The sequence below is a fragment of the Phodopus roborovskii genome, unplaced genomic scaffold (genome assembly GCF_943737965.1).
Source record: "Phodopus roborovskii unplaced genomic scaffold, PHOROB, whole genome shotgun sequence".
In the NCBI taxonomy this organism is placed as follows: domain Eukaryota; kingdom Metazoa; phylum Chordata; class Mammalia; order Rodentia; family Cricetidae; genus Phodopus; species Phodopus roborovskii.
The window spans coordinates 4,398,073-4,423,745 of record NW_026126603.1 but is presented as its reverse complement, the minus strand read 5'-3'; the positions used below and the strand labels follow the sequence as shown (position 1 = coordinate 4,423,745).

General features: G+C 36.3%; 1 protein-coding gene across 3 annotated transcripts in view; it reads left to right on the top strand.

The window, feature by feature from the left end:
* Inpp4b (inositol polyphosphate-4-phosphatase type II B) overlaps window positions 1-25,673 on the top strand; it is a 330,540-nt gene that overhangs the window by 210,595 nt on the left and 94,272 nt on the right. For all 3 annotated transcript variants that reach the window (XM_051205838.1, XM_051205837.1, XM_051205839.1), the window contains 2 exons: window positions 5,396-5,599; window positions 19,894-20,059. In XM_051205838.1, the coding sequence (XP_051061795.1) occupies window positions 5,396-5,599; window positions 19,894-20,059 (370 nt within the window). The remainder of the gene's footprint in view (window positions 1-5,395; window positions 5,600-19,893; window positions 20,060-25,673) is intronic.

Below are 25,673 nucleotides of genomic sequence, written 5' to 3'. Positions count from 1 at the left end.
AAATTTCTCGATACAGCACTGATAGATATCTAGCCACCTACCTAGTATGTAGTTATTTGCCCAATAGTTTACTCTTTGGGCTGGAGAGATGGTTCAGTAGGTGAAGAGATTGTTGTGCAAGTGTAATGTCCTATGTAGGTCTGTATTCCCAGCATTCATGGAAAGCAGGGTGCAGAGACACAGAAATATAATCAAATTCCCCTACAGTGAGGTAGAAAGTGAAATAGAGAATCTCCTGGTGAACACAGTACAAACAGCAAGAGATCCAGTCTTAGATCAAGACTCTAGGTTGTCTTCTGGCTTCTGCACATGTGCCTTGTTTTGTGTAGGTCATCCCTGTAGCAGCAAAGAGGCTGAATGGAAATGTTCATTTGTGTTTCTGGTCAGTATTCAGTATCACATTATGTCAGCCACACTTCTGGAAGACATTGCCATAATACAAATCCTGATCCATTATTCAGTGAAAGAATCCCTAGTTTATATTTTAATATTTATGACTTTTAACTAACATCCAGGAAAAAAAGGAGAGAAAACATTTGAAGAGCCAATTATCTCATAAAGGTTCCGTGCCAAGTGTCCTGGATTGCAGAAAGGAGATTTAATGTGGAAGTAAAGAAAGGGCCTCGTTCTTATGTTACTGGGAGGGATTAGCTAGAAGAAACTGATCAGCAGTTACACATAAAGCGGTTGTTGAAAAATGCTCCAGGAATTTGCATTCTGGGTTGCTAAATCAATGATGTCATCGGGTAGAATATCTTAGAATGCAAATGAATGGAAACAAAGTAAAAAAGAAATTCTACTTTGAGTTCAGATTGGTGCTGTTACTGCAAGGCAGTAAGTTGCTGAGTATGGTTCAGAATGTGCATGGAGATGTGTTTCAGAGACCAAAATATGATGATGATAATTGAGACTATGAGGGAATGTCATATCACCAAGTGAAGAAAATAAATGCTTTTGAGAAAATGATTGAAGTTTCCTGGTTTGATTTTCAGTGTCAAGAATGACCAGTGAACTAAGTGAACTAGATTGGAAGTGACATAATTTGGGAAAAGGTTAAATGGTTTATTCAAGTTCAAGTACCTTGAATAATAATAATTGTTTAATTAATGTCCAGGATGTCTATAAATTCCTGGCTACTCAGTATAATTTTCTTTAAGGAATTTTGAAAAATATCAGTATAACAATGGTGGAATATGAAAATATTTTCTCTTTGAAATAAATAAAGCATGTCTAATATAACTGCCAGCTACTTATACCATTAGTTATTTCTATATTACAGGTGTAATCTGGTCAGAATTGTCTTGAATTTGTTTTTAATGAGAATGAAATTATAAAAAGAATAGATTTTTTTCTGAATTTATTGTATTCTCTAGTGTATAAGGATAGTTTTAAGTGAACGCATCATAACAATTTCCCTGTCATTAATATGCAGAAGCCTAGGAAAATTTCTGCAGGCACTCCCAAGAGAAGTAATGTTTAGTAGTTTTAAACTTTAAGATAATTCTGTTTTGCCTTGAAGAATAGTTTTAAGGAAATATGAATTTCAAAAATGCCATAAGGGTAAAATATTTCACTTCTGAGATATCATCATTTCTTTCATTTTTAAAAATTCTGAAACTCAGCAAATAGACCCATCCTCAGGTTCAGAGTTTATTCTTATATTGTTGACATTTTATCATCAAGCCAACATTTTAAATGAATTGTTTGGTAAACCCTTATCACAACATTTAGACAGCTTTAGGTTTTTTTTTTTTTTCCACTTAATGTAAGCTGAGTCAAAAAAGAAAGACTGTTTCAAGAAAAGTCAGTAAGTAGCTCAGAAAGAAGATTACAATATCCCATGAGTTAACTTCTCTAGTCTTACACTGTCCAGTTGTAGGAGTAGCAATATGCCAGTAGTTTGGAATTAAGTAACTTCCTGAACCTACTATTTTGGTCATAAATTATCTAAGCCCTACTCCTATTATTTAGTGAGTAATGCTCATCAAAAAAACAAAAATAAAAACAAAAGACAAAACAAAAAAACTAAGACATTTTTACGAGTCACTTAGATCTTACAAATGAAATATTTAGATATTTTTTGATAAGATGTGATTCTGTGTGTTCAGGTTTCAAAAGGTCCAGAAAGTTTCCAATGATTTCAGATAAAATTTTCCATAGAAACAAAGTCAAAGCTCAGTTCTTATGGTTTTTGTATAAGATGTTATTACCTTGTATGTAACTGTCTAAAAGAAGTCTTAGTTGTAAAAGAGAGTCTGTAAGATACTATTACATTATCTCCAAATGATATTTAAATAAATGAGTGGAAAGTCTGTGTGGGCATGTTTGGGGAAAAGTGATACCAACTACCATAGAAGATTCTAGTTGGTATGTGTGATCAAGTACTGTGGGGGATTCTGTTTAATGTGAATAGTAAAATACTGTACAAGATTCTAGTTTAATTGAATAGCCAAGTACTGTAGAAGATTCTAGTTGATGTGAATAGCCATGATCTGTAGAAGGTTCTAGCTGGAGTGAATAGTCACGCCTTTACATGTAATTATGTAAGTATTGCAGAAATAATAGCTGTAGTAGCAGGAATGCAGAGTAGTTTGGTTGTTGTTCTAACAGTGAATCAAAAGAATGTATTGAACCTAGCAAGAAATAAAGTTTGGTCAACCTGAAAGGGAGTAAGTTCACATTTTTAATGGTTAAAGTAACACTAATTGCTATATCCAGGCTATAAGAAATTATGCAGATAGTAGCGTGTTTACCCATTTTTCTTTATGCATGCTGACTAGAGTATAATCTAGCTAATTTCTTTATTATTAATTTTCTGACCATCCACTGTCATTTTAACACTTACTGAATAAGTGAACATTCACTGTACTTTTCCATTGTAAGCTGATTACTCGTAATTTGTTGTAAAGTATTTTCCAGTTGTTAGAGTTTTATTTTTCATTTTAATTTCATACAATGTATTTTATTTATTTATTTATTTATTTTATATAACCAAGTCCAATTAACTGAATATTTGGGAATTTAGGCATTGTTCTTTCCAAACTACTTCCTGCTGGTAAGGGGTGCTGTCATGGGGGATTCTAAGAAGATACAGAAATCCTGGCTGTAGTCTGTAAGGCTGCTTTGTCCAGCTACTTTGAATGTAGGATCACCTGGTACTCTGTTTCAGGCGGTCTGGCTTGATCAAACTACATGAGTCTGGAAGGAATCCACAGCTTTTCATTTTCTGTGGAAACAAAAACAGAAATCCTTTTACCCAGTAACTTGTCCTTGAACTTAAATTTTGGAATTAAAGCATTTTTTTATTTAATTTATTATTGTACATGTCGATCCCAGTTCCCTCTCCCTCCAGCCTTCCCTCCTTCCCTCCCTCCCTCACTCCCTTTTACCCTCTCTGCCCTCTCACATGCACCCTAGCCATCCTCCCCTCCCATCCCCCACCCCAATTCCATATGTAGGGGAATGCCATCCAGTTGGGGTCATGTAGATCTGACAGGTCATGTGAAGTAGAGACTAGGGCTTCTCTCCTGTCTCTAGATTAAGGCAGTATCCCTTCATGGGGGATGTGTTCACAAGGTCCTTTTGTGCACCAGGGATACATCCTGGCTCCACTGTCTGAGGTCCCTTAGACTGCTCAGTCCTTCTGGCAGAGACCCATATTCAGCTGGGCCTGAGTCAGTCCCATGCTGGCTTCCCAGCTATCAGTCTGGTGGCCCGTTAGAGTTTTATATTCAGCTTTTCACACTTACTGCTTTCTTACAGAGTAATTAATACTTCTGTTGAATGTTGACAATAGCCAACAAACTTTTGCATCAGTAAAAATTCCATGGGCAATTTGCAGGGGCTAGGGGGTATTTAGTTCTGACACATGTAGATTTTCAAAATGTGTGGAAATGTAGACTGAGAGAATAAAAGAGAACTTTCCACTTAGCTCATAAATTTTATGCTTAGCCCCCGGTTGGTGGCTGTTTGGGGGGGTGGGATTAGGAAGAGATGTGGCCTTGTTGGAAGGGGCATGTCTATTCCAGCTCTTCTTTTTGTCACTTGGTTGTGTATTGAGTTGAGAACTCTCAGCTACTGCTGTAGTACCATGTCTGCCTACCTGTCACAACTTCCATCCTTATCATCATAGATTCACCTTCTGAAACTGTAAGCACCAAATAAATTCTTTGTTCTATAAGTTGCCTTGGTGATGGTGCCATATTATAATAACAGGTAAGAAGCGCATACACTTGTATATTTGAATAATGATCATACAAGATCTAGAATAGCTCTAGAATAGTACCATCTATTGGAAAGAAGAAAATATGCAGATATAATAAACTCATTTGCATAGGGATTTCCTGAATCTTTTTAGTTACTGACATTTACAAAAAGATACAGGGAAAATTTACCTACCATGAGTTAGCCATGCACTGTTGGTTGAATTTTTAGAGAAGATCAAGAAATAGTTACTTTGAAATGTAACAATGATTAAGTTAGCATTATCTGAGGTTGCTACACTAATGGAATATGACATCAATACCCCTCCAAAAATAACACTTAGGTAAAGGGTCTCTTTCTGACTACAAACTATGAACAGTGTTGGTTAATACTGGCTTATCACTCAGGTCTTTGAACACACTTTTAGGCCCACACATATTGTTTACTCTATTAAAGAAAATCAAGTACTGTTTCCTTCAGTCTGATACAGTATAAAGCTATTAAACATTTTATCAGGAAATTGCAAAGTACAGCTTTAAAATTCTTTACTATTGGTAAATTGTCATTATTCTGGCACTTACTAGTTCTTTACCACTTGTAAAATCTCCCATGCCAGGTTTCACCATAACCTCATTAACACTGCATTACTGGGAAGGAGAGAGTTTGGGAGATGATAATAAGTTATAAGATAGCAAATATTTTCATAGGGAAGACTGATCTTTTGTCTCTTCTGTTGGGGTCTTTCCATGAAGTAAAAGCACCTTGAACATTTTTTGTAATGCAGTCTTTTTTCCCTGTGGCATTTACTCCTGCTTTAAATATAAAATAGAGCATGATCAGGCTTTATTTTTGGGGTGTGTTTGGGATTACTTGAGAGGTACAGCAGGTAGTTGTTGAAACGATTATCCCCAGTGAAATATATCTCTGAAGACTGTGGAGCTCAAAGAGAAGTGGCTGAGGAGACAGATGGTGTTTATAGTACATTTAAAACCTCAGCATTTACTTGAAAACAGGAGGACTCCAATCCTTGGCAGTATCCCAGAGCCAAACAATTCCCCATTGATTGGTATGAATCACTCCCACTTGGGTGTATGCTTTTTCCACCACACAACAAATCGGCAACTGACCTTTCACAGCTCTGTCTGTACAGATGCCTACCATCGGTTTCTAATATTCTTGAATTTCTTTTCAGACTGAGCTTTTTGTACATGCCTTCAAGGATCAACTGGTCAGGAGTGCTCTTTTGGCTCTCTACACTGCACGGCCAGGAGGCATCCTGAAGAAACCACCCTCTCCTAAGGACAGTGCAGAGGAGACTAGTCCCCAGGATGAGCCCCCTCAGCTAAGAAGACAGGACTCGATACCACATCATTCTGACTATGATGAAGAAGAATGGGTAAGTCTTCTCGTAACATTTGCTCTCATGGTTTAGCCCTAAGAAATATATCAAGCATAATAAGAAAGCCCCACTTCTCATAAAATATATTGGAAACCATTCACAACAGGTGCGAATCAATATTGCACACTTTCCCATAGGATCAAGTTGCATATGAAAGCTGTATCCCTGAGCAAATATGTATTTGTTATCAAATAAATCATGTATAACCAAGAATTAGTCTTAACTTCATTTATTAAAATTACAAAATCTTATAATACCTTTCTTATTCATTCCTAAACTCAATTTTTAAAACTTTTTTAGAAGAGTGACAAGTCATCTGGGTGGTGGTTGCTCACCTTTAATCCCAGCACTCAGGAGGCAGAGACAGCTGGATCTCCAAGTTTGAGACCAGCCTGGTCTAAGGAGTAAGTTCCAGGACGGCCAGTACTACACAGAGAAACCCTGTCTTGAACAACCTTACCCCTCCAAAATAATTCGTGTCAGTCCTAGTGGAATACAAGGATTTCCACTGTTGCTAGATACCTTTGCTTATATGCATATTTTTAAAAAAGTATTAACATTTTTTACCAATTTGTAGTTACTTTATTTGTAATTTTAAAGATGCCCATTTTCAGTAAAGTCAAGAAATACTCTGCTAGTAATAATTTTTAAGATAAATTATCGCTAAATGGAAAAGCAAAATTGTTAGGCATACCCTGCTTTTCTTTGTATTACACCACACTTTCTGAGTTTTTTTTTTTTAAGAATAAAATGACTTTATATTCACATTTAAATGAGAGTGAACATGAAGATTTCTTAAATCCCATCGTCTGGTGCTTCTGTGATTGAATAAGATACTGGTTGCAGGGCTCTGATGTCATATTCCCTATGTATGTATCTACATAATAACTGGTAAAGGTAAATTAATAAAAGAAGCAAAAGTTTGAAAGGAACCCTAGTAGAGGACAGGGTGGGAGGAACATGAAGGGTGCAGAGGCAGGGAGAACAGTGTGATGTTAAGGAGACTGCATATTAATCATCCAAGTGTCTTCGTGGTATATCTATAAATGCATGTCCTCACACACACGTATACACGCTGGAATCCCTTTGTTGTATAAAGAAAGAAGTGCCCTAGCTGTGCTACATGTGACATTTTTAGTTAGCCATTGTTTTCTCACTAGCCTGAAATTTAAATATGTTTAGGGTGAGATGTTTGAGAGTTCCAGGTCTCTAAAAAAAAGTGTTTGAGGGCCTATGAGAAGCAACTGATCTTTCTTTCAATAAAATTAAAACCATAAGAAACACCTACAGGCTTCACGAGGTATGTGCTGACTAAGTGATGTTGTTGCTGATGGAGCTTGTATTTCCCACATGACAGCATTTCAAAAAAAAGAAACAAGTCAGGTATTTCTTCAATTTAAGTTTTTAAGTTTACCTTTTTCAATTTATTCACAAGATGTGCATAGCTCTTAAACTATCTGAAGTTCAATTTTCTCAGCTGTAAAATGAAAACTGTATCTGTTCTGCTTAGCTCTTAAGTTAGATGTACAATAAGTGGTTTATCTGTAGGCAATGCTTTTCTGCCTGGTCAAGCCTCATCAGAATCACTGGTAGTGTACTTCTTGGTTAAAATATGTGGCTAGCAGTCTTATTATGACAACCGAATCTATCCCTAGAGACCTCTAATTGTGATATATGTATATATCCATAAATAAACAAGTCAGATATGTGTAAATAAATTGGCCATGCACATATGTATATGTCAGACATATATGTATTTAATAAAATAATGATTGTGAATTTAAAGAACTTGAGTAGACATAAAAAGGAAATTATTTCACTTAATTAACCAAACAAATTTGACCTTTTGAGAAATAATTACCATTTTTATCCTGAATCAAGTAAAAACTCTTGAAATTATTTTCATTTTTACCTACTACTTCCCCCTTTCTTCCTTGTTTGATATTCTATAGATAATTTCTGAAGTATTTGAAGTGGGAAGATTAGCCATGTTATGTCTTCACCTGAAGCTCAGAATGTTACAGAAGCACATTAACAGATATAAAATGTTGCAACAAAGCTTGGGATACTGCATTATAGCCTCTGGTAATAGGACTTCATTCAACTAAGTTTGAACTCATAAGTCCCTTATGATGCACACAGAAGAGAAAGAGAAATGTCGTTAGCTGGAAGGTTTAAAGAGAGCCTTTGCCTTCAGTCAGAATCCACATTCAACACACGGCACCCTGGGTGCCCTTGAGGACACCCTAGGGCCTCCTAGAGGCCACAACATATTCAGAAATCTAGAAACACAAGTGGCTAGTGTATAATGCTGCCTTAGAGGCCCCACAAACAGTCAAGAATGTGGTGCTCAGAATGGGGGTTTAGAAGCCACTCTGGAAGTGGGCATGGGAACAGAAGTTAACCATTCTAGAAGGAGAGCAGTGTGTTTGACCGCTGTGGAGAGAGGTAGTGGTTATCATCACAACACACAGATATATCAGATTATTACTTTTTTACTTGTTTTGGTTTGTAAATTGATAAAGTGTTTACATTAGGTATATTGGGAGGATCATTTGGGAAGTAGAGGTAAAGAACTCATAGAAAAACAAATCGACTCACTTCTCATTTGAGGAGTCCTAGGAGAAACATTTCCTTCAGCTGAGACATCCAAAGGACTTAAAAGATCTTTGGTGAGATGGTCTGGACTATATGGGTTCCTTGGTCCTTTCCACATATAAGAGAGCCTGGTGCTGAGAGAAGGTCATAGGGAAGATGGGAGAAGGGAAAGGAGAAATCATAAGAACTTATTGGTGCAATTTTAGCAACAATTGGAACTATAGCCAGGGTTTCCATTTTTGTGGGGGAACCAGCCAATGGTCTGCATAGCTCCTTCCTCCTCACAGGCCATTCCCTGTGAAGGGTAAATACTTGTTGATTGTTACCACAGTTGATAAAGTGTCTTCCATGTTTCTCTTGATTTTCATCTCGAGTATAATAGATCTAAATTTCTGAAAATTAGAATTTCCTTCTGAAGTCATTATTTCTTTAAATCATAGAAATAATTTGTTCAAGTTTAACACAGCAGGAAGCTCCAACTTAGTAAGTTCTAACTCTGTCCTCCAAATATTTTTCTTTATTTATAAGCCATTATTGTGAAGGTCACATAACGTTCTTACGGATCTTCCTCAGCAATCACTTTCTACTAAAAATATTCCTCTGCCAAGGGATTTAATCTCCTTTAAAAAAAAACTCAGCAGACATAGTGGCCATGTAATATATTATTTGGAAAATGTTTTTAACCTTTGAGAAATGGAGTAACCCTGTAGAAAATGTAGATAAGTGAAGAGTATTAGAGATGGTGCTGATGCATGATTTGGATCACACGCTTACAGAATTATTTTTCATAATTAGCTGTTAGGAAAGTATCAGTATTGATTACTAGTAGAGTCAAATTCTGAGAGTAATTTCCAGGTTTGAAATGGATGTGATCAGGTGTCAGTGACATGAAGATGTTCACTGATCACTTAAGTTGACTTGGATTTGAAGGTAAAGTTTTCGGTTCCATTTGCTGGAAACTCTGCTTGTTTCACTTAGCTCCTAGTCATTCACTGTAACAACCACTCAGCTTGTAACCATTTCTTACAATAAACTTCTGGGAAGTGAATTCATCTTAGTAAATTCCTTTCAGCTCCATTTTTATACATCTCAGAACTGTTCTGGTTTCAACTGACTCCACTGAGAAAAACTGATGACATTAATGTGGATGATAATTATCAAGTAGATACAACAGACAGTGAAACTGAAATGAGTCATACAAAAGCAAACAAACAAAAAAAAAAACCCAAAAAACAAACAAACAAAAAACACACCTTCCTATTATTTGCTAAACATTAATTATTAAATGATTGACTGCTCTACAGGCTTATTTTCCTGAAAAGTTAGTAAACAATAAAACTCTGATGGGATATTTGGGATTTCTTGACAATCTATGCTAGGAAATAGACTAGCATAGCACCCTTCACCTCCCAGCCAGTGAAGATGACATATTGCATTTCTCTCTCAACCCTGATAGAGCAGATGCTTCCAACAGCTGGGATCCCAAGATTGGTTTGTCCAGAATTTGAAAGCATATCATCTAACCAAACTATTAGGCTGTCCCAGATTTTGTTGCTTCAGTAATTACACTATTCTCCACAGCATTGTGGTTTAATTCCAGCATTACGGTTGCTGGATTTGGAGCCAAATCTGGCTATTCCTAGTCAAATAAATTGTTTAAAAACTGATCCTATCATACTTTAAATTCTCATACATTCTAGCGGGGCACACAACTAGCAAAACTGTCATTATTGGAAATAGCCTAAACTATCATTCTAAATTGAATTATATTTCAGTATTCAAATTACCCAACTGATTTCTGCTTCAAGTTATAGCCATAAATTAAAGTTTATGCTGGGAACAAGAAGTTCCAGTATGCTCCTCCTGAGAAGGGTGGCTATTGAAAACAATGATGCACACTATACATTTCTGAAAGATATAAATGTGGAAGTTTTACCATGGAGAAAATAATTAAGATTTAGGAGAATGTGTATTTTAACCTGACTTAAGCATTAGGCTGTGTGTGTGTGTGTGTCTCTGTGTGTGTGTGTGTGTATACATTAAAAGATACTACATGTGGAAATGTTCATATATAGTGAGTAAATACAAAATTAAAATAAGTTATAAGCCTGATTTCACAAACAAATTCTTAAGTTAGAGTACATTTTCTTTTTTGTAATGTCAATGTATTTATGTACATGAGAAAAACAGCATATTTAATTCATATTTGAATCCATAACAATATTCATATTAAACATCCTATTAATCAGCTCCTTATTTATGATCTGAAAATAAATTCAGACTTCCCTGTAACTCAATGATGCCAAATACTGTGCTTTGGAATCAGATTTCTATGAATGTCTTTCTGATAGGGTTCTTACAAACTCTATGCTGCGACCTTGTCTAGTGATATCTGGAACAAATATAAATGTTTAAGACTGTGAGAGTATTGATATATTTCTGTTTCCCTAAGTAGTGGAAGTAAGCATAGATGCCTGTAAAACACTACAGGTTATTCAGGATGAAACACACTTAGTCAGGTACCCCCCTAAGCAGGTAGTAGTAGTCTGCATGCTGACTTCCAGAGGTCAAGGGCTGCCCTGTCCATCTTCACCTCACCTGTAATGACACATTCAGGGTCTATGCACATACACTGGTGCCTATGCAAACTGATATTCAAAACTGATTTTGTCCTGTTCTTGGACTAGCTAGAGCAATGTTATATAAAACAATTGACCTGATATTAATAAGAGGGAATTAAATCCTCTTCATTCCTTAGAGGTAGTTAATCCTTATAGTCAGCGTGATGCTAGCTAACCTCTGATTAAGCTTTTTTAGCAGCAGTACCCTGTAGCTTAGCTGCCTAGATGAGTATTCTGCACACTGAAATGTGACCACATGCTTCTCAACTTTTTGGCAGATAGCCATGCATATGTATGTGTGTATTTACTTGTTTATTTTCAAATCTAAATAGTCTTGTTTAATAAGTACTCTGGGATTCCAGGCACATATGGCCTATGAAATTTTGATTTATAGTTAGTTGTTCTTATTTCTCTTTTCCATATTGTCCATGTACTTTATAAACTTCTAGAGGAAAATTGGATCTCTTTTTCACTACTATATTATCAGAGATGGAGGTCAGGAGTTGGTGGCACACTCCTATAATACCAGAACTCCAGAGGCAGAGGCAGGCAGATCTCTGTTAGTTCAAGGCCAGCCTGCTCTACAGAGTGAATTCCAGGACAGTCTCCAAACTATAGAGAAACTCTGTCTGGAAAAACCAACCAAACAACCAAACAATCAACCAATCAACCCACTAATCAACCAACCAACCAAACAAACAAACAACAAACAAAAACAACAACAACAACAAAAAGCAAACCATGTTCAGCTCCCATCAAAACCAAGTTGGCAAAACAGTTTATAAACCAATGGTGATCAATATACAATGAATTAATTTCTTTAAAGTTGGCCTTCAAATTGTTACTCATATTTATCTTCTTAGTTTTAAAAACATAATATTTGAATTTCATATAATTGTCTATAGCTACTGCATTGTTCTGTATTAGAAATAGTTAATTTAATTTGAAACTTTTATCTTCAAAAATTCTTAAATCGTTAAAAATTCTTAGTTATCTCCTCCATACCTTACTTGTTTCAAGATTCCACCACAGCTCCTCTTAATGTTTACAAACAACATTGCCCTTTGTTATGGTGAAATTTTGTGAAAGTCCAGTTTTTTTTAATTATAATTTCATGCAGTTATGTAATGTGCTTTGATCAAATCCACTTCCCAGTTCTTCAGTTTCTTTTCTGTTCCCTGTCTCACTTTTCCATTCCAATTTCATTGGCATCCTCATTCTAAACTGCTGGGTGTGCTTAGCGCTGCCTGCGTGTGCGTGGGTGGAGGGGGCCAACTAGTGAAGGAAGCTCAGGCAACCTTGATTCTTATTTATTAATGTCCCAATACCAAGCTGACTATTCTAGCCATCTTCCAGCTATTCCTCTTTCGGTGCATACCCCCATGCTTTATCACTGTAGTGAATACGAGAGAACGGGAAAACTGCAGTCTCGCTACATCAGAGATTACCAAACCCAAATACGGGAGAAACTGAATGTCTTTGAAATTTTATTATTGCTTGGTATTCCTCAAAAGAACATGAAGTCCGGCCTTTGTTTTAATTTAGTCATTGGAAATAAGTAATATATTCAAATAAACTTTTTCCCTTTGCCCCAACATTTTCCTCTTCATCCCTCAGCCACACAGTCTTGTTTTGTGGATCTTACAGTCATTAAAATGGGACCTTTTCAACAAATGATAGGGATAGTTGTCTTGGAAATAAAGTTCAGTTTCACACTTAACAAGGAATACTTCGTCAGAGTTCTCCTGTGGGACAAGATCAGGTAGATTGTGGTTTTGAGAGTGGATTGATTTCACTTATGATGCAGTTGACCCCAGTGTATGTCACCATGAGATAGTGGAAATGAGGCAGCATGCTGGACATTATGCTTATTCAGGATTTGAAGTCAACTTTTCTTCAGTTGTTAAAATTTATATGACTTTTATAATACTATATTTTTAAATGTCAGTTCCCATTAGCAGATTAATAGCAGAACCAATGATATGGAAAAACAAAATTGTTTTTCCTTATACAGACCTTAAAGTTTCTTAAAAAATGAAACTTTCACCTATTAAAATAATTCATGTTTCCTTTTTAAAAGTTAAGCAAATACAGCAACTTTGAAAAAAAAGCAAAAAAATCACTAAAATTTATATAACCTAATATGAAATATTCCTACTATTTAGGGACCTATATTTCAAATATTTATGTGAAAGATATAAGTTATTATGTTTATTAAGAGCTTAAGTCATAGTGCTTTTTATCAGACCATTCAAATAAATTATTTTTTATACTCATTTGGTTTTACAACCTATTTTATTGATTTTTTTTAAAATAACATTAGGGAAAACTAAACAATGGAGAAGGAAGGATTTTGCACTTTCCACTTGACTGCTGGTTTAAAAACTCCTTTCATGTTAGAGAATATTCTTCCCTGGGAGGTCTACAGTTTTCTGAAGGGAAGTGGGGAGCAGTGGAACTGGGGGAGAGAGGGTGTGGGGACACTGGGAGAAGTGCAGGGAGGAGAAACTACAGTCGGGATGTTTGTATGAAAGAAGAATAAATAAAGAGAAAAAAAATACTCCAGCAAAACAAAGGGCTGGGGTCTTTCCAAGCATTTGTTCTAAGCATCACAAAGGAAGGGAATTTAGCCAGTTGGCCCCCACATGAAAACTGAACATAGTCTATCATTGGTTTCCTTGATGGATGGGAAGCATTCCTGAACTTCTCCAGTTCATTTCACCCAGGAGATATGTGCCTGGAATACTTATCTGCTATTCAGGTCTACAAAAGATGATAAAGCAAAGTTCATGGCAGTCCATTAAAATGCACAAATGTTCTATTAAAGAAAAGAAACCCCAAGTGAGAACTTTATGTGCATACATATTCATGACACCTGCCCAGAGGTACATTTTTCCAACCTACAATTAATACTTTCACCTTCAGTCCCTGCTTTACAGCACTTTACATGGGGTTTGATACATACCAATTTAAGGTATTATTCTGTGTTAATGTGGGAAAAGCCCATTGGATGGACTGTCCAAAGTAGTGTTTAGTTGTACCCCAACCCAACCTGAGTTTTAGCAGAGCTATTTTATTCTAATTAATTTAGTAATGGTGGTTTCTTCATTGATGTTTAAGGCTGAATAACATATTTTTGGTAACTCTTTCCCAATTATTCCAATCCCTGGTCTACTATCACATATTTTGATTTATACATGTGTACTTTAGCAATGTATTAATGCCATCAACCCAAATGCTTTGAGACACCAATATAGTCTATAAGTAAAAGTGAAGTTTTTATAATGTAGAAATTTTTGATGTCCTGAAACTAAGTAAATTAAATGCTAGCTGTACACAAAGATTTGGCTCATTATATTAATATAAATTCAATTAAAAGAAATCCCCTGTAAAAGCAGGTGCTAATAATTATGATAGTGTATAGTGGTGTGTAGGTAACATGCAACTTTCAATTAAAAGTTAAAATCATTGAGCTAGGCAGTGAAGGTACATGCCTTTAATCACAGAGGCAGAGGCAGGTGGATCTCTGATTTTGAATCCAGCCTGATCTACAGAGTGAGTTCCAGAACATCCAAGGCTATATAGAGAAACCCTGGCTTGAAAAACAAAAAAAAAATGTATAAAAATAATTACTGTATCAGTGGACATAAAACTCAGTATGCTTCACAACAGAAATATTGATTCCCTCAATGTTTCCTTCATATCTTTGATATTTAATAAAAGGTACCTGATAAGTATGTGTTGACCTACTTTAACAGGTTTTGAGGGTAGAAAGAATGGTAGCCTTAGCTGAAGTATTATTCTTGATGATTAAGGAGGAATGAGAATCACCTTTACTTCCTGGTTATTCAAGGAGCTCCAGGCTGAGAAAAAGTGCAGTACTGCTCTGGCTCTAAGCTTTCAATTGATCAGAAATGATGCAATAATCATAGCGATGGATGAAGATGACTGCAGTACTTGTTGCTGGGTATAACTTCTAACTGACTATGAGACTGGGCAAGGACCTGGACAGGAAGAATGAATAGGGAGAGGTCACTGCTTGCAATATGGTGTCTCTGAGGCTATTAGTGTGAACAGAGGCTAGAACTCTGGGTAAGGTCACGAATGAACTCCAAGCTCAGTTTGGTGGCTGGGACATGTCTGTCAGCCAAGTTGAGTTGCAGTAAGGCAGGACGATGTATAAGTGGCAAATTCAGGATATTGCTTTTATTCCAATAGCTGTCAAGAGTCTTTGTATTTGTAGTGGACTTGTCTACACTGATAAGTATTTGAGCCCTATATAGCCTGGGTCATGTATGTGCTGGTTGTCCTATAGAACATCTTATTTTCAACTCATGTTAACTAGTAGTCTAAATTAAGATTCAGAGAGAAGACCTACCTATGCATAGAAGGCACAGAGATTTGTCATGCTAAAGAACATGTTTAGTCTGGAGTAATCCCCATTTAACCCAAGGATGAGTTGAAGATGAGATTGACCTTGTTAATTTACTGGGTGTTTCTAATTAAAGACCTTAAAATGACATAGCCAATTAGAAATTGGAGATGTATGTATGTATGTATGTATGTATGTATGTATGTATGTGCATCCACATCAGTTGGAATGAGTTATTGCATTCTTGCTGACCATCTAAGCATTACTGAGATCTCTTTTCAAAGTACATTATTGATCCAGGCTCTCTCTTGATGCTGCAGGGTTCATAAACATGTGGGCTGCTAAGTAATCACTCTGCTTTCTAGCCTCATGTTTCACCCTGGCAGCTGTAATGTTCCCCCTGTTACATGGTACTGCATCTATCAAACATTTTCAGTTAGGCCACTGGATTTGATCTTTATGTTTGTGTACATCCTAACCCACAAATAAATGAGGGTCTAGGCCAGCACCTGACTTAGAATGGAGTCAATTTTGCCATAGTTATCCTCTTCCTTTATGCCTTTAGTGACTCAAAAAACCACTTCTCCTCCCAGGAGAAGGGTAGTCCTGGAGTCTTCATGAAGGTTAAGGACATTTAGTAAGGGTTAGCCTGTAAACCATCAACCTTCTAGTGCTTCTTCTTCACAGTAGGGTATTTGCTGTTATTCCTGGGGAATGGCCTTTCAAGCTATATCTCTGATGGGGAGTAGTTGTTTTCAAAGCTCTGTTGCTCAGGATGGCCACACAGAATTAGAGTTTAGTTTAGTACCTCTGGTCTGAAAAGTGTAGAGATGTGGATTAACATCACAGATCTGTTCTTCCTGTATCTTTTCACTGACTGGTTAGCATCCTTTCTTCAACCTGGAAACAGACTGAAATGTACACTTGTGATTGCAGTAGAGAAATTAAAGTAGTAGAGTCCCATCATGTCAGCAGTATAAGCCCAGTGAGGCTCACCCATATACTTGCACAGGAATAACCATCTGAGTGAGAAGGCGTGTTTGTTGGTCACTGTCTTCTATGTGTGTTTTCAGATCTAAGGGAATGGGTTTATTTAGGAGAGGACTCGGACTCCCAAGGTTCTCTTTCAAGCATCTTGCCAGTAAGTCTTTAGTGTACTGCTTAATGATGGACTACATTTGCTTCATAATTGAATTGTCATCTTTCCTATCTATACTACTTGATCTTTTGTATTTCCCTGTTATGAAGTGCACCTGGAGCCTGTCCTCTTCCTCAGCTAGCCAAGCCACTTATGTTTGTTGAAGTAGCCCACTGGACACTTGTTAAAATATCTTATTCAGTCTTGCTTCCTTAACACCTTTTGTATCATACTTACAGGTATGAGTGACTTGTCTGTTGTTTTGATTGTGTATGTTTTAATATGGCTTCTATTGGTCTCATGCCAAATTTCAGATTTTTGAAGGCTAACCTTACACTGTGAAATGGCAGTTGTCTCTCTGACTCTGTATGGGAGCCTCTGCTCCTGACTATCCAGTCTGGCATATGGGATATTGACCATCACGATCTGAGAACTCAGTGGAGGAATCGAGTCTTTGGAGTCAAGAGAAATGAAATTCTACTTAATTTTTCTACATTAATATTGAGTGTTATTATTCCTCTCTTATATATATTGTTATTGTTCAGAAAAGTGAGTCAAAATATGTTTGTATTTTGCATTTTTTAAGGTGAAATTAACTAGTGTACAGGTGCTAGATGAATATAGACAATGACCACCAGCCCCCCATTTTGTTTCTTTCTGTCGTTTCATTCTTTTTCCTTCTAAAACTCTTCTGAGGGATAATTCCTGTCCTAGAGGGTGAAGGCAGAACTCTCAAAGAATTTACAGTCTAGCATTAGAGGCAGGCACAAATCAGCAAGTTTAATCTGCAGAGGCCATAAAAGTGGAGTCAGAGATGAGCAGAGCACAGTTTCCCACCTTCAGAAGCTGAATTCCCTTTCTGCAGATAAAAAATGGAATGCATCTGCCCAGGGTTTGCTGCTGTTCTAGTAACACTTTGATTATTCATGCATTATAGACATGGATTGCATAAGAGATTCTTCATTTCTTAGTTTCAGGAAATGCCCTCTGAATGTGAATAACTCCCTGTGTGCCTTTTACTTGTCACAATTACTGTCTTCCTGAGTGGTGAGCAAGCTTTACTGTGCTTCCCATCCAAAAACTGTGCCTCTGCATGCAATGAAGTCATGTTCTCTACCAGTGGAATTTTGTAATCTTGGGATATGCAATGGAGAACCATATAGAGATGTGGCTATCAAACCACCTTGTAAATCTTTGTCTTCTGGGTTTTCAGAGACAGAATTAAGATCTTGGATCAAAACCTTAGCATCCTTCAACATGGGCAGCATAAAGAGAACTGAAAACTTGTCTTCCATGCAAAGCTAATCTGAAAAGTTGGGAAGGATCTGTTCCTTTCTTGCTTCTCAGTAACAGAGTTTATTTCCAGACTCATCTAGAGTATTGCTTCATCCTTTAATTTTATCACTTTACAGCTAAAGCTGGGTTGTAGTGGTTAAGATATATCTAGAATAGAGGGCATAGGTCATTCAGGAAGTCACTGTGGTTGGAAGATAAATTCACTACACAATCTAAAGCTAAAGGGAGCCTGGTCTTCCAGCTTCTTGCTTAATTTGCCCTATATTTCTTGCATGCTTGAATTCCCTCCTAGCTAAGGGGCACCTGTGCCTCATTTTCCCAGGCAGCATGTAGAGGATGATGTAATTCACAGATGTGATTAGTGTCTTAATTTCCCTGAGAGGGGAAGTTCTCTCAGTGCTTTGAAGGAAAGATCTGCCTCTTGAAGAAAGATTGTTATGATTATTTGTGATTAATAGCATACTTCACTGGCAAGATTGCAGGGTGAAAGAAAGCCAGCTTGACTCACTCAGGAAAGCCAGGCTAGGCTGGAAGTGGAACTGCTAAATTGTAATGATTTCCCTGAATACTTTCACACAAGGCACAGTTCACTGTTGGCTCTGATGGCAGCATCATGGGGGAGGAGGTAGGGCAAGAATTATCAGCCCAAATTGTAGGTGACAAGTGAGTCCTTAGAACAAGGTGCTTTGCCCACATTTATGTGTTGCATAAATCCTCAAAATTACCTTTCTAACTTTGAGTGTGTATCTTTAATAGAAAATGCTGTTATTTTCCCAACTAAGCAGAGCAACTGTGTACCAAATTACTCAACTTTCACAAAAAAACAAAAACACACAAACAAAAACAAAAACAAACCACTCAAATAATCTATATTCAGCTATAAGTTTTTCTTCATAGATTTTACTTCTTCCAAATGTGTTTACAAAATTAACTTACATGCAAAACACACACTTATGGGAAAAATGTATAAGCCAATGATGGTATGCTAGATTCATTATTAGCTGTATTTGGCTCTATGCTAAACAGCATAGAAGAGGCAACCACCAAAAACACCTGCCTGCATGGAGAATGGAGAACACCACTTAATTAATTATATATTAATATATATAAATACATATATATATGTATATATATACACAGTGTCACCACTTCCATTGGTGCCTAAATTATGTATTTGACTTATGTAAGAGGAATACGACGAAGGGTAACTGGTCTGTATCAAACTGGCGATGCTTAAAATATTTATTTAAAATTTAATGCGGTTTTTATGAATCAACGATTTCAAAAATAGCAAAGCCTGTCATAACTCGGGACACCAGTACAGAGGAGCCTGCAGAGACATGAGTTATTTCCTGGGAAATTAAAAATGCCCTGAGATGTGTATCTGCACTTTACCACACACAAGAGTGACACAGATGACATGAACTGTGTATCTGCAGTGCATTACATACATGAATAGCTGAAGATCTAAGGATCTGTTTGTCAGAAATGTGTTGAGAACAGGGGTAAGGAGGTTTATCTGTAATGGCTACAGATTTTAGTTGAGGCAAATGAAAACACTGTAGAAGGAAATGTTAATAGCATAAGGATAGAGCACATGCTGGGTGGTGGTGGCTCATGTCTTTAATCCAAGCACTTTGCAGACAGAGGTAGACTGATCTTTGAGTTAGACCCAGGTCTATAGACCAAGTTCCAGGACAGTCAGAGCTGTCTCAAAAAAAAAGGAAAGAAAAAAGTAGAAAACAGAAAGAAAGGAAGAAAGAAAGAAGGAAGGAAAGAGAGAGAGAAGGAGGGAAGAAAAGAGGAAGGGAATGAGAGAGAGAGGGAGGGAGGGAGGGAGAGAGGGAAGAGAGTGCTGGCAGTGATGCACACCTAAGGCCATGAGTTTTCCGCTTATATGAATGTTGGCATAAGAACAGACAATTTCTGATATGATAGACTTTCTCTAAAATATTATTGTATCTTTGCTTTTTAATTGTGTAGATAAAGAAGACATATATCTAACAAAATACCACAATTTATACTCAATTTTGGTTCATTTTATATAGCACTTTATTGTTTCAAACATATTAACTAAAGAGTTAATGAAATTTAACCTTGACTTTATCAGGAGAAAATTTATTTTGCGTATATGTGAAATATGATCCAAGTAGTGAGACTATGTATCCTCTCAATACTCTGATGACTGTACCTCTGGCTGCTTCTCTAAGTGGTTAATGTGATGAGCTAGTAGTAAAATCTGTAGTGACACCAATACTATCTTCAGGATAGAGTGTGGGCCAATGTGGGGAAGAGCCTGAACTGCATTATCGCTACCGTGGACAAACTGATTGAGAGAGACTGTCACAATGAAGAAGGTGGCAGAGGCCGCAGCAGCAAAGATGGAGACATGGATCCTTCCCTGGAGGATTCCATCACATCTCACCCAAAGGGTAAGAAGTCGTTTTTCACAAATCATTGTCTGAGTTAAGAAAATGAGAAAACTGTGTTAAAATGAGATAGAAAGGAGTCAATTGTGCCTTTGATGAAAGAGCTGATGGCAAGCAAGAGACACAGTAAGTTGTAGCTTAGAAAACAGAACCAGCTAGTAGAACCCAATGATCATAGAGTCAGAATGAATCAGGTTATTCCTTGAGTGATTTTCAGTGCATATTAATTAGAGCACAAATAAGGGAAATCTGGCTTTGCTACATTTTCAAACCCATCAAACTGCCCAGCAATGAAAATAAAGTTCTGAGATGTATTGAATATTTCATATCTTGTATTGAATCACAGTAATATTTCTGAATTAAAATTAGATGTTTCAAAAGCAAAGTGGGGTTGGAGAGATGGCTCAGTGACTGCTCTTCCATAGTACCTGGCTTCAATTCTTAGTACCCACATGGCAGCTCTCAATCATAATTCTATTACCAGCGGAGGAACCCCACTTTCTGCCTCCAACAGTACCACACGTAAACATATATGAAGGCAAAACACCTATACATATAAGATTAAAAATTAAAGTTTAAAAATTATAGTATATTAGCAATCTGAGTGATTGTAGTCAAGCTATGGTATGGTGTGCACTAACCATATTTTATATTTTTCTTATTTTCAATTTATTATATAGATTTTTATTGCATTTTATATTATTTTGCATTATAAAATTTCCTAGATATTATGATTTAAAGTATAATGTAAAATTGTAAATATAGAATATGATGTCAATAAATTCAAAATCAATTGTTTTAACATTTTACATTCTGGTCAACAACACAGGGAGTATATTTTAAGTAAGCTATTGATATAAAAATGTAATTTTCTTACATAAATGTGAGTGTTGAAAGTAATTATGTGTTTAAGAATACTTAAATAATTAAGCAGGTTGATTAATTAAGAATGTCTTTACCTTTTATATTGATGGAGGCAGATAGCTCTTTCAGTTTCTATACTGACTTTTGTCACACAAAGCAATATGCTGCAAAAACACATAATGTTTTTGAACTGATACAAAACAATCAAGTGAAGTTATATATTGGGTCCTTGCTGTAACACAAACTATTATTGATAAGGATATTTGAGACATGTGCTCATGCTACATGTAGGTATCATATGAGCACAGGCACATTCCAGAGTTTGTTTAAAAGCAGTAGATAGAATTGCAAGTGCTTTTTACTTTTATTTCAATTGAATATAACCATTCTTATGTTTGCAAGCAGATGCATCCAAATATTCACAAATGTACTTCAAATAAGCTGGGTTACACATCATAAATAAAATGTATGCTTTTATGGCTTACATATCAATATTCTCCCATAAATGTTTCATGGAAATTAGATTTTAATGATTGTAAACTAATTTAACAAAATGTAAACTGCTTTTTTAGCAATTCATTTGTTATATTAATGCTATAATTAACACACAAGTCATTGAATATTTAATTTGTCAACTCCATGTATATCCTCATTTAAGTTATATTTCTAATTTTATAATATTCCCCTTCCTTATCCAACTAATCACTTTTATCACTGTGGACTCATACATACTTCTTTATTTTTATTTTATTATCTAATATCTTTGCCATTTATTTTGAGTTTAAATCATTTAAATTATTGTATATTCAGCAACTGAGAGTGGTTTTTAGCTCTAGGTTCAGTCTCCAAGGAATCTTTAATTGGATAGCAGCTCTTAGATCCAACACTGGGTTGACAGGAACATTTTCCAGTAACAATAGATCCTGAATCTACTGTGTTTATGCACATGCTCTCAAGAGCACACCTTCACCTTTCTGATTACATGCTATATTTGTTTTCAAAAACTTATACTTTGCTTACATTGAAAGTTTAAAAAGGTAAAATGCATTAATCTATACTATCTTCATAATATATTCTTAATAATGAAATAATTTTGTTCAGTATTCATATCTACTAGCTGTAGAAGAAATGGTTATTTCTATTTCTTACAATGAGCCAAGTGACTTCCATCTAGTATTTATTGTATATCTGCCATGACAAATAATGTTGTCTAACAATTTTACAAAATCATTGTTACTGATTTTTGAGAAAATATGTTTTATATTTATCTATTTCTGTTGTGTGAAGATATATCATGGCATGCCATGAAGGTCAGAAGACACCCTATTCAGTGTTGGCTCTCTTAGTCAACTAAATGGATCCTGGGCTCAAACCCAGATAATCAGGCTTGGTAGCATGGGACTTTTGCTCCCTGAGCCACATTACTAATCCTGTTAGCAATTAATTTCAACATGCTGAGTTACTTCTGCTTGTTTCTTTATAAATTAAATTCTGCAAATATTTTAAAAATATTGTGGGATTTCATTTTGTAACATGTTTTGATTGTTCTTTATATCATGATATATTTTTAAGTTTCACAGTGTAAATCAAACTACTGCTGAATTCCATTGTATTGGCTTTCATTTTTTTATTCTATCCTAAATTTGTGTGTGTGTTGGTGGTGTATATATGCAATGCTCTTCTGATGGTCGTCTGCAATGCCAGTACACTCACACTTTTCATATATTCCTCCTCAATCTGGATGCATTTCTCTCTCTGAGTTTGTAATTTTTTTAACATGTATTAGCATGGTAATGCTCTTTTGTATTTCCACTGTGGGAGTTTTTGGCCTGATTGTTTGCTTCAGAATGGAGACTTAAGGTAGATCTTTGATTGCTTTATAGATGTCTTTCATCATGAATATAAATAGTACTAAAAGAATAAAATTTTCTCTACTGCTTAGATTTAAATAATGAAATAGATTTTTTCAAATATATGTGTGTGGTGTATGTGTATTTGTGTGTATACATGTGTCCATTTGCAGTATGTGTGCATTTTGTATATGTGTTTATGCACATTTGTATTTATATATTGAGTATATGTATTGTGCATATGAATGTATGTTATATATATATATATATAGATATGTGTGTGTGTGTGTGTGTGTGTGTGTGTGTATGTGTCCATATATCTGTGTGTGAAAGTCTGATGAACACAGATTGCCCCTTTATTTTCAGTACACGTAAACACAATTATGGACATCTGCTTTCTGTGAGCACCACATGCTTTCAATTTCATAATAAATTGAGGCTGCAAAGATTAAATCAGTGAATATTAAACTCTTAGATTTTGATGTGAACTTAACTGAATTCTGTTAAGAAGCTTACCTAGAGTGTCTCTGCCAATTCCAGCATAGACTGTAATGTATAGAAAATGTAATTTTGTTTTCCATTGCTGCATTATAGATAGTGATCCAAATATGCTTTCTTTAATCCTGCCCACTGGCCTAGATGCAATTCCTTTCAATAAACACAATTTTACTTTCTTTTTCCCACATTAAGCCAACTCTCATGTCCTGTTTGAATTGGCACTTTTGGGAGGCATTTTTCAAAGGAACAGCCTCAAGCCCCCCCCCCAACAGTCCCTTTTCTCAAAACCTTTGCTTATTTGTTTTGGCTTTCACCAGAATTATGCAGTGATATAGTGTCCTCTGTAACAACAGAGCAATATAGGGAATCACCTCCCTATTATTAATTTACTGCTGAATTGGACAGCCACATATTATTAGGAATAATATGGATAGGCATAATTCCTATGTGTCTTTTAAGATTTAAACACCATTTAAGCATCATTCTCTGCTAGATGTTGTGAAATATTAGTGGCTTTAGAAGATGATGATGACCTATACTGATGCTGCGCAGAGATGGATGTCCTCTGTGCCTGCAATATGAAACACTTTTGAGAGTACACTCTAATAAATACTTGTGTTTCCATCCATTATACCTACTGTTGCACACAGGCTTATTTTATTCACATTTTATATACATTTCCTTCCTTCTCATAGAATTCATTGATAAAAATGATGGAAAAATAGAACTAAATGCAGGTCCTGAGACACAAGGTCAAAATAACTGTGTATTTGGATGTTTTTGTTGATCCTTGTTCTTTGGGATGTGCATTCAGTTTCCTGTCATTTCTCTGTTTTTCTCAAGTGCATTATCATGTGCTCTGGGAAAGGCTCAAGTATCCTGTGAAACTGAATATTTGTCCTCATGTACCAAAGTTTAAGGGTATTCAAAGCAGCGTGGAGTAGAGAGTGCATTCATGGAGCCATGCAAAACTGACAGCAGTGCATGCAGACTTCATGATGTCAATCCTGAGAATCCAGACTCATGAGAATCACATTCACAGCTCAAAGGGCTGTGCTTACTTGTATGTTAGAGCACACTTTCAAGCCATCTCTCTTCTCTCCCTCCTCATGAAAATCCTCTGGGGACAGACTCGGCTTTGATCCTCATTTCACAGACATGATTAAACAGTTCATCTAAAATCACAAAATTTGATTCCATTCTTGACAGAGTGATCCTACATGGGTGATTCTGTCAGAAAGAATTCAGAGTTCTCAGATATCCTCCTGGGAAAGGAATGTATAAGTTTCAAAAGATCTGTGCCCGTGGATTGCTCTGCCTATGCCTATGTGTTTGCCCTTGATGAGCAGAACAGCATAACTTGCTAAACAGCTTGCTAAAACTCCCAAGTCTTCATTCTGAAATCCCACTGTCAGTCTGTCATATGTGCTGTTACCCTCTTCCCACAGGCCAGACCTTCACATCTTTGGTGTGCCTTCCCTGTGCTGGCTTCCTGGAGTCAGTGCAATTGGCTCTTCCTTAAAGAGAATTCAGTGCTCTGGGATTAATGTGCTGCTGGTGATATTCCTGGTGATATTAATGGGTTTGTTTCATCAGTGACATCCACTGTCACTGGGGCTGTGTAGCCTGTGCCACGACTTGGAGTTCTGACTCATGAGTTCTACCATGTCCTCTCCTGTGGATGCCTTTGGCAGAGTCTGTCCAGCCACTGCACTATTACCCAGCTAGAAGGACTTCACATGTCCACTTGGCTAAGGGAAATTATATTTGTTGTGGAGTCAGGGTCAGGCTGGGATCTTTGAGGCTTGGAGCTCACATACGCCCATGCCCAAGGGAGTGACATGAGAAAGTAAATTAGAACTACCAACTGCTGTGACAGGTCATCCATAGCACCTCTGAGGAAGAAAAGAGGATGTTTGTTTACAGCTTTTTGAATAAAGCCCCAGGATTTTATTTTTCACTGTCTTCTGCCAATTATGTTGCTCTACTTTCTGTAGGGCTTGCAAATACAAAGGCCCAAAGGCATCATGCAGGATAATAAGGAAGAAGCAGGGGAGCAAGTGGAAGTCAGAGCAAACAAGGAGTGCAAAACTCTTCAGAAGTGGCCACCATTCTGACCCAGTCTGTCATTTGCACAGTGGGACAGCCCAAAAGTTATCATCTCTTAAGATTTTTCAAGTAAATCAGAAATTTTTTATAATGCATTTCAAAGTTTAAGAACTCAAAATTATTAAAAGTTGAAAGCCAAGTAAGGTACATTCTTAATCTGAATACAACTGGCTCACGGTGAATTCTCTAGAAATTATAATCAGTCTCTGACTGATGGTATCCACTGTCTTAATGCTACCTCTATACTAGACTTCGCTCTGTCAGCAATATGTCAAGTGTTATAATTTATTACTGAG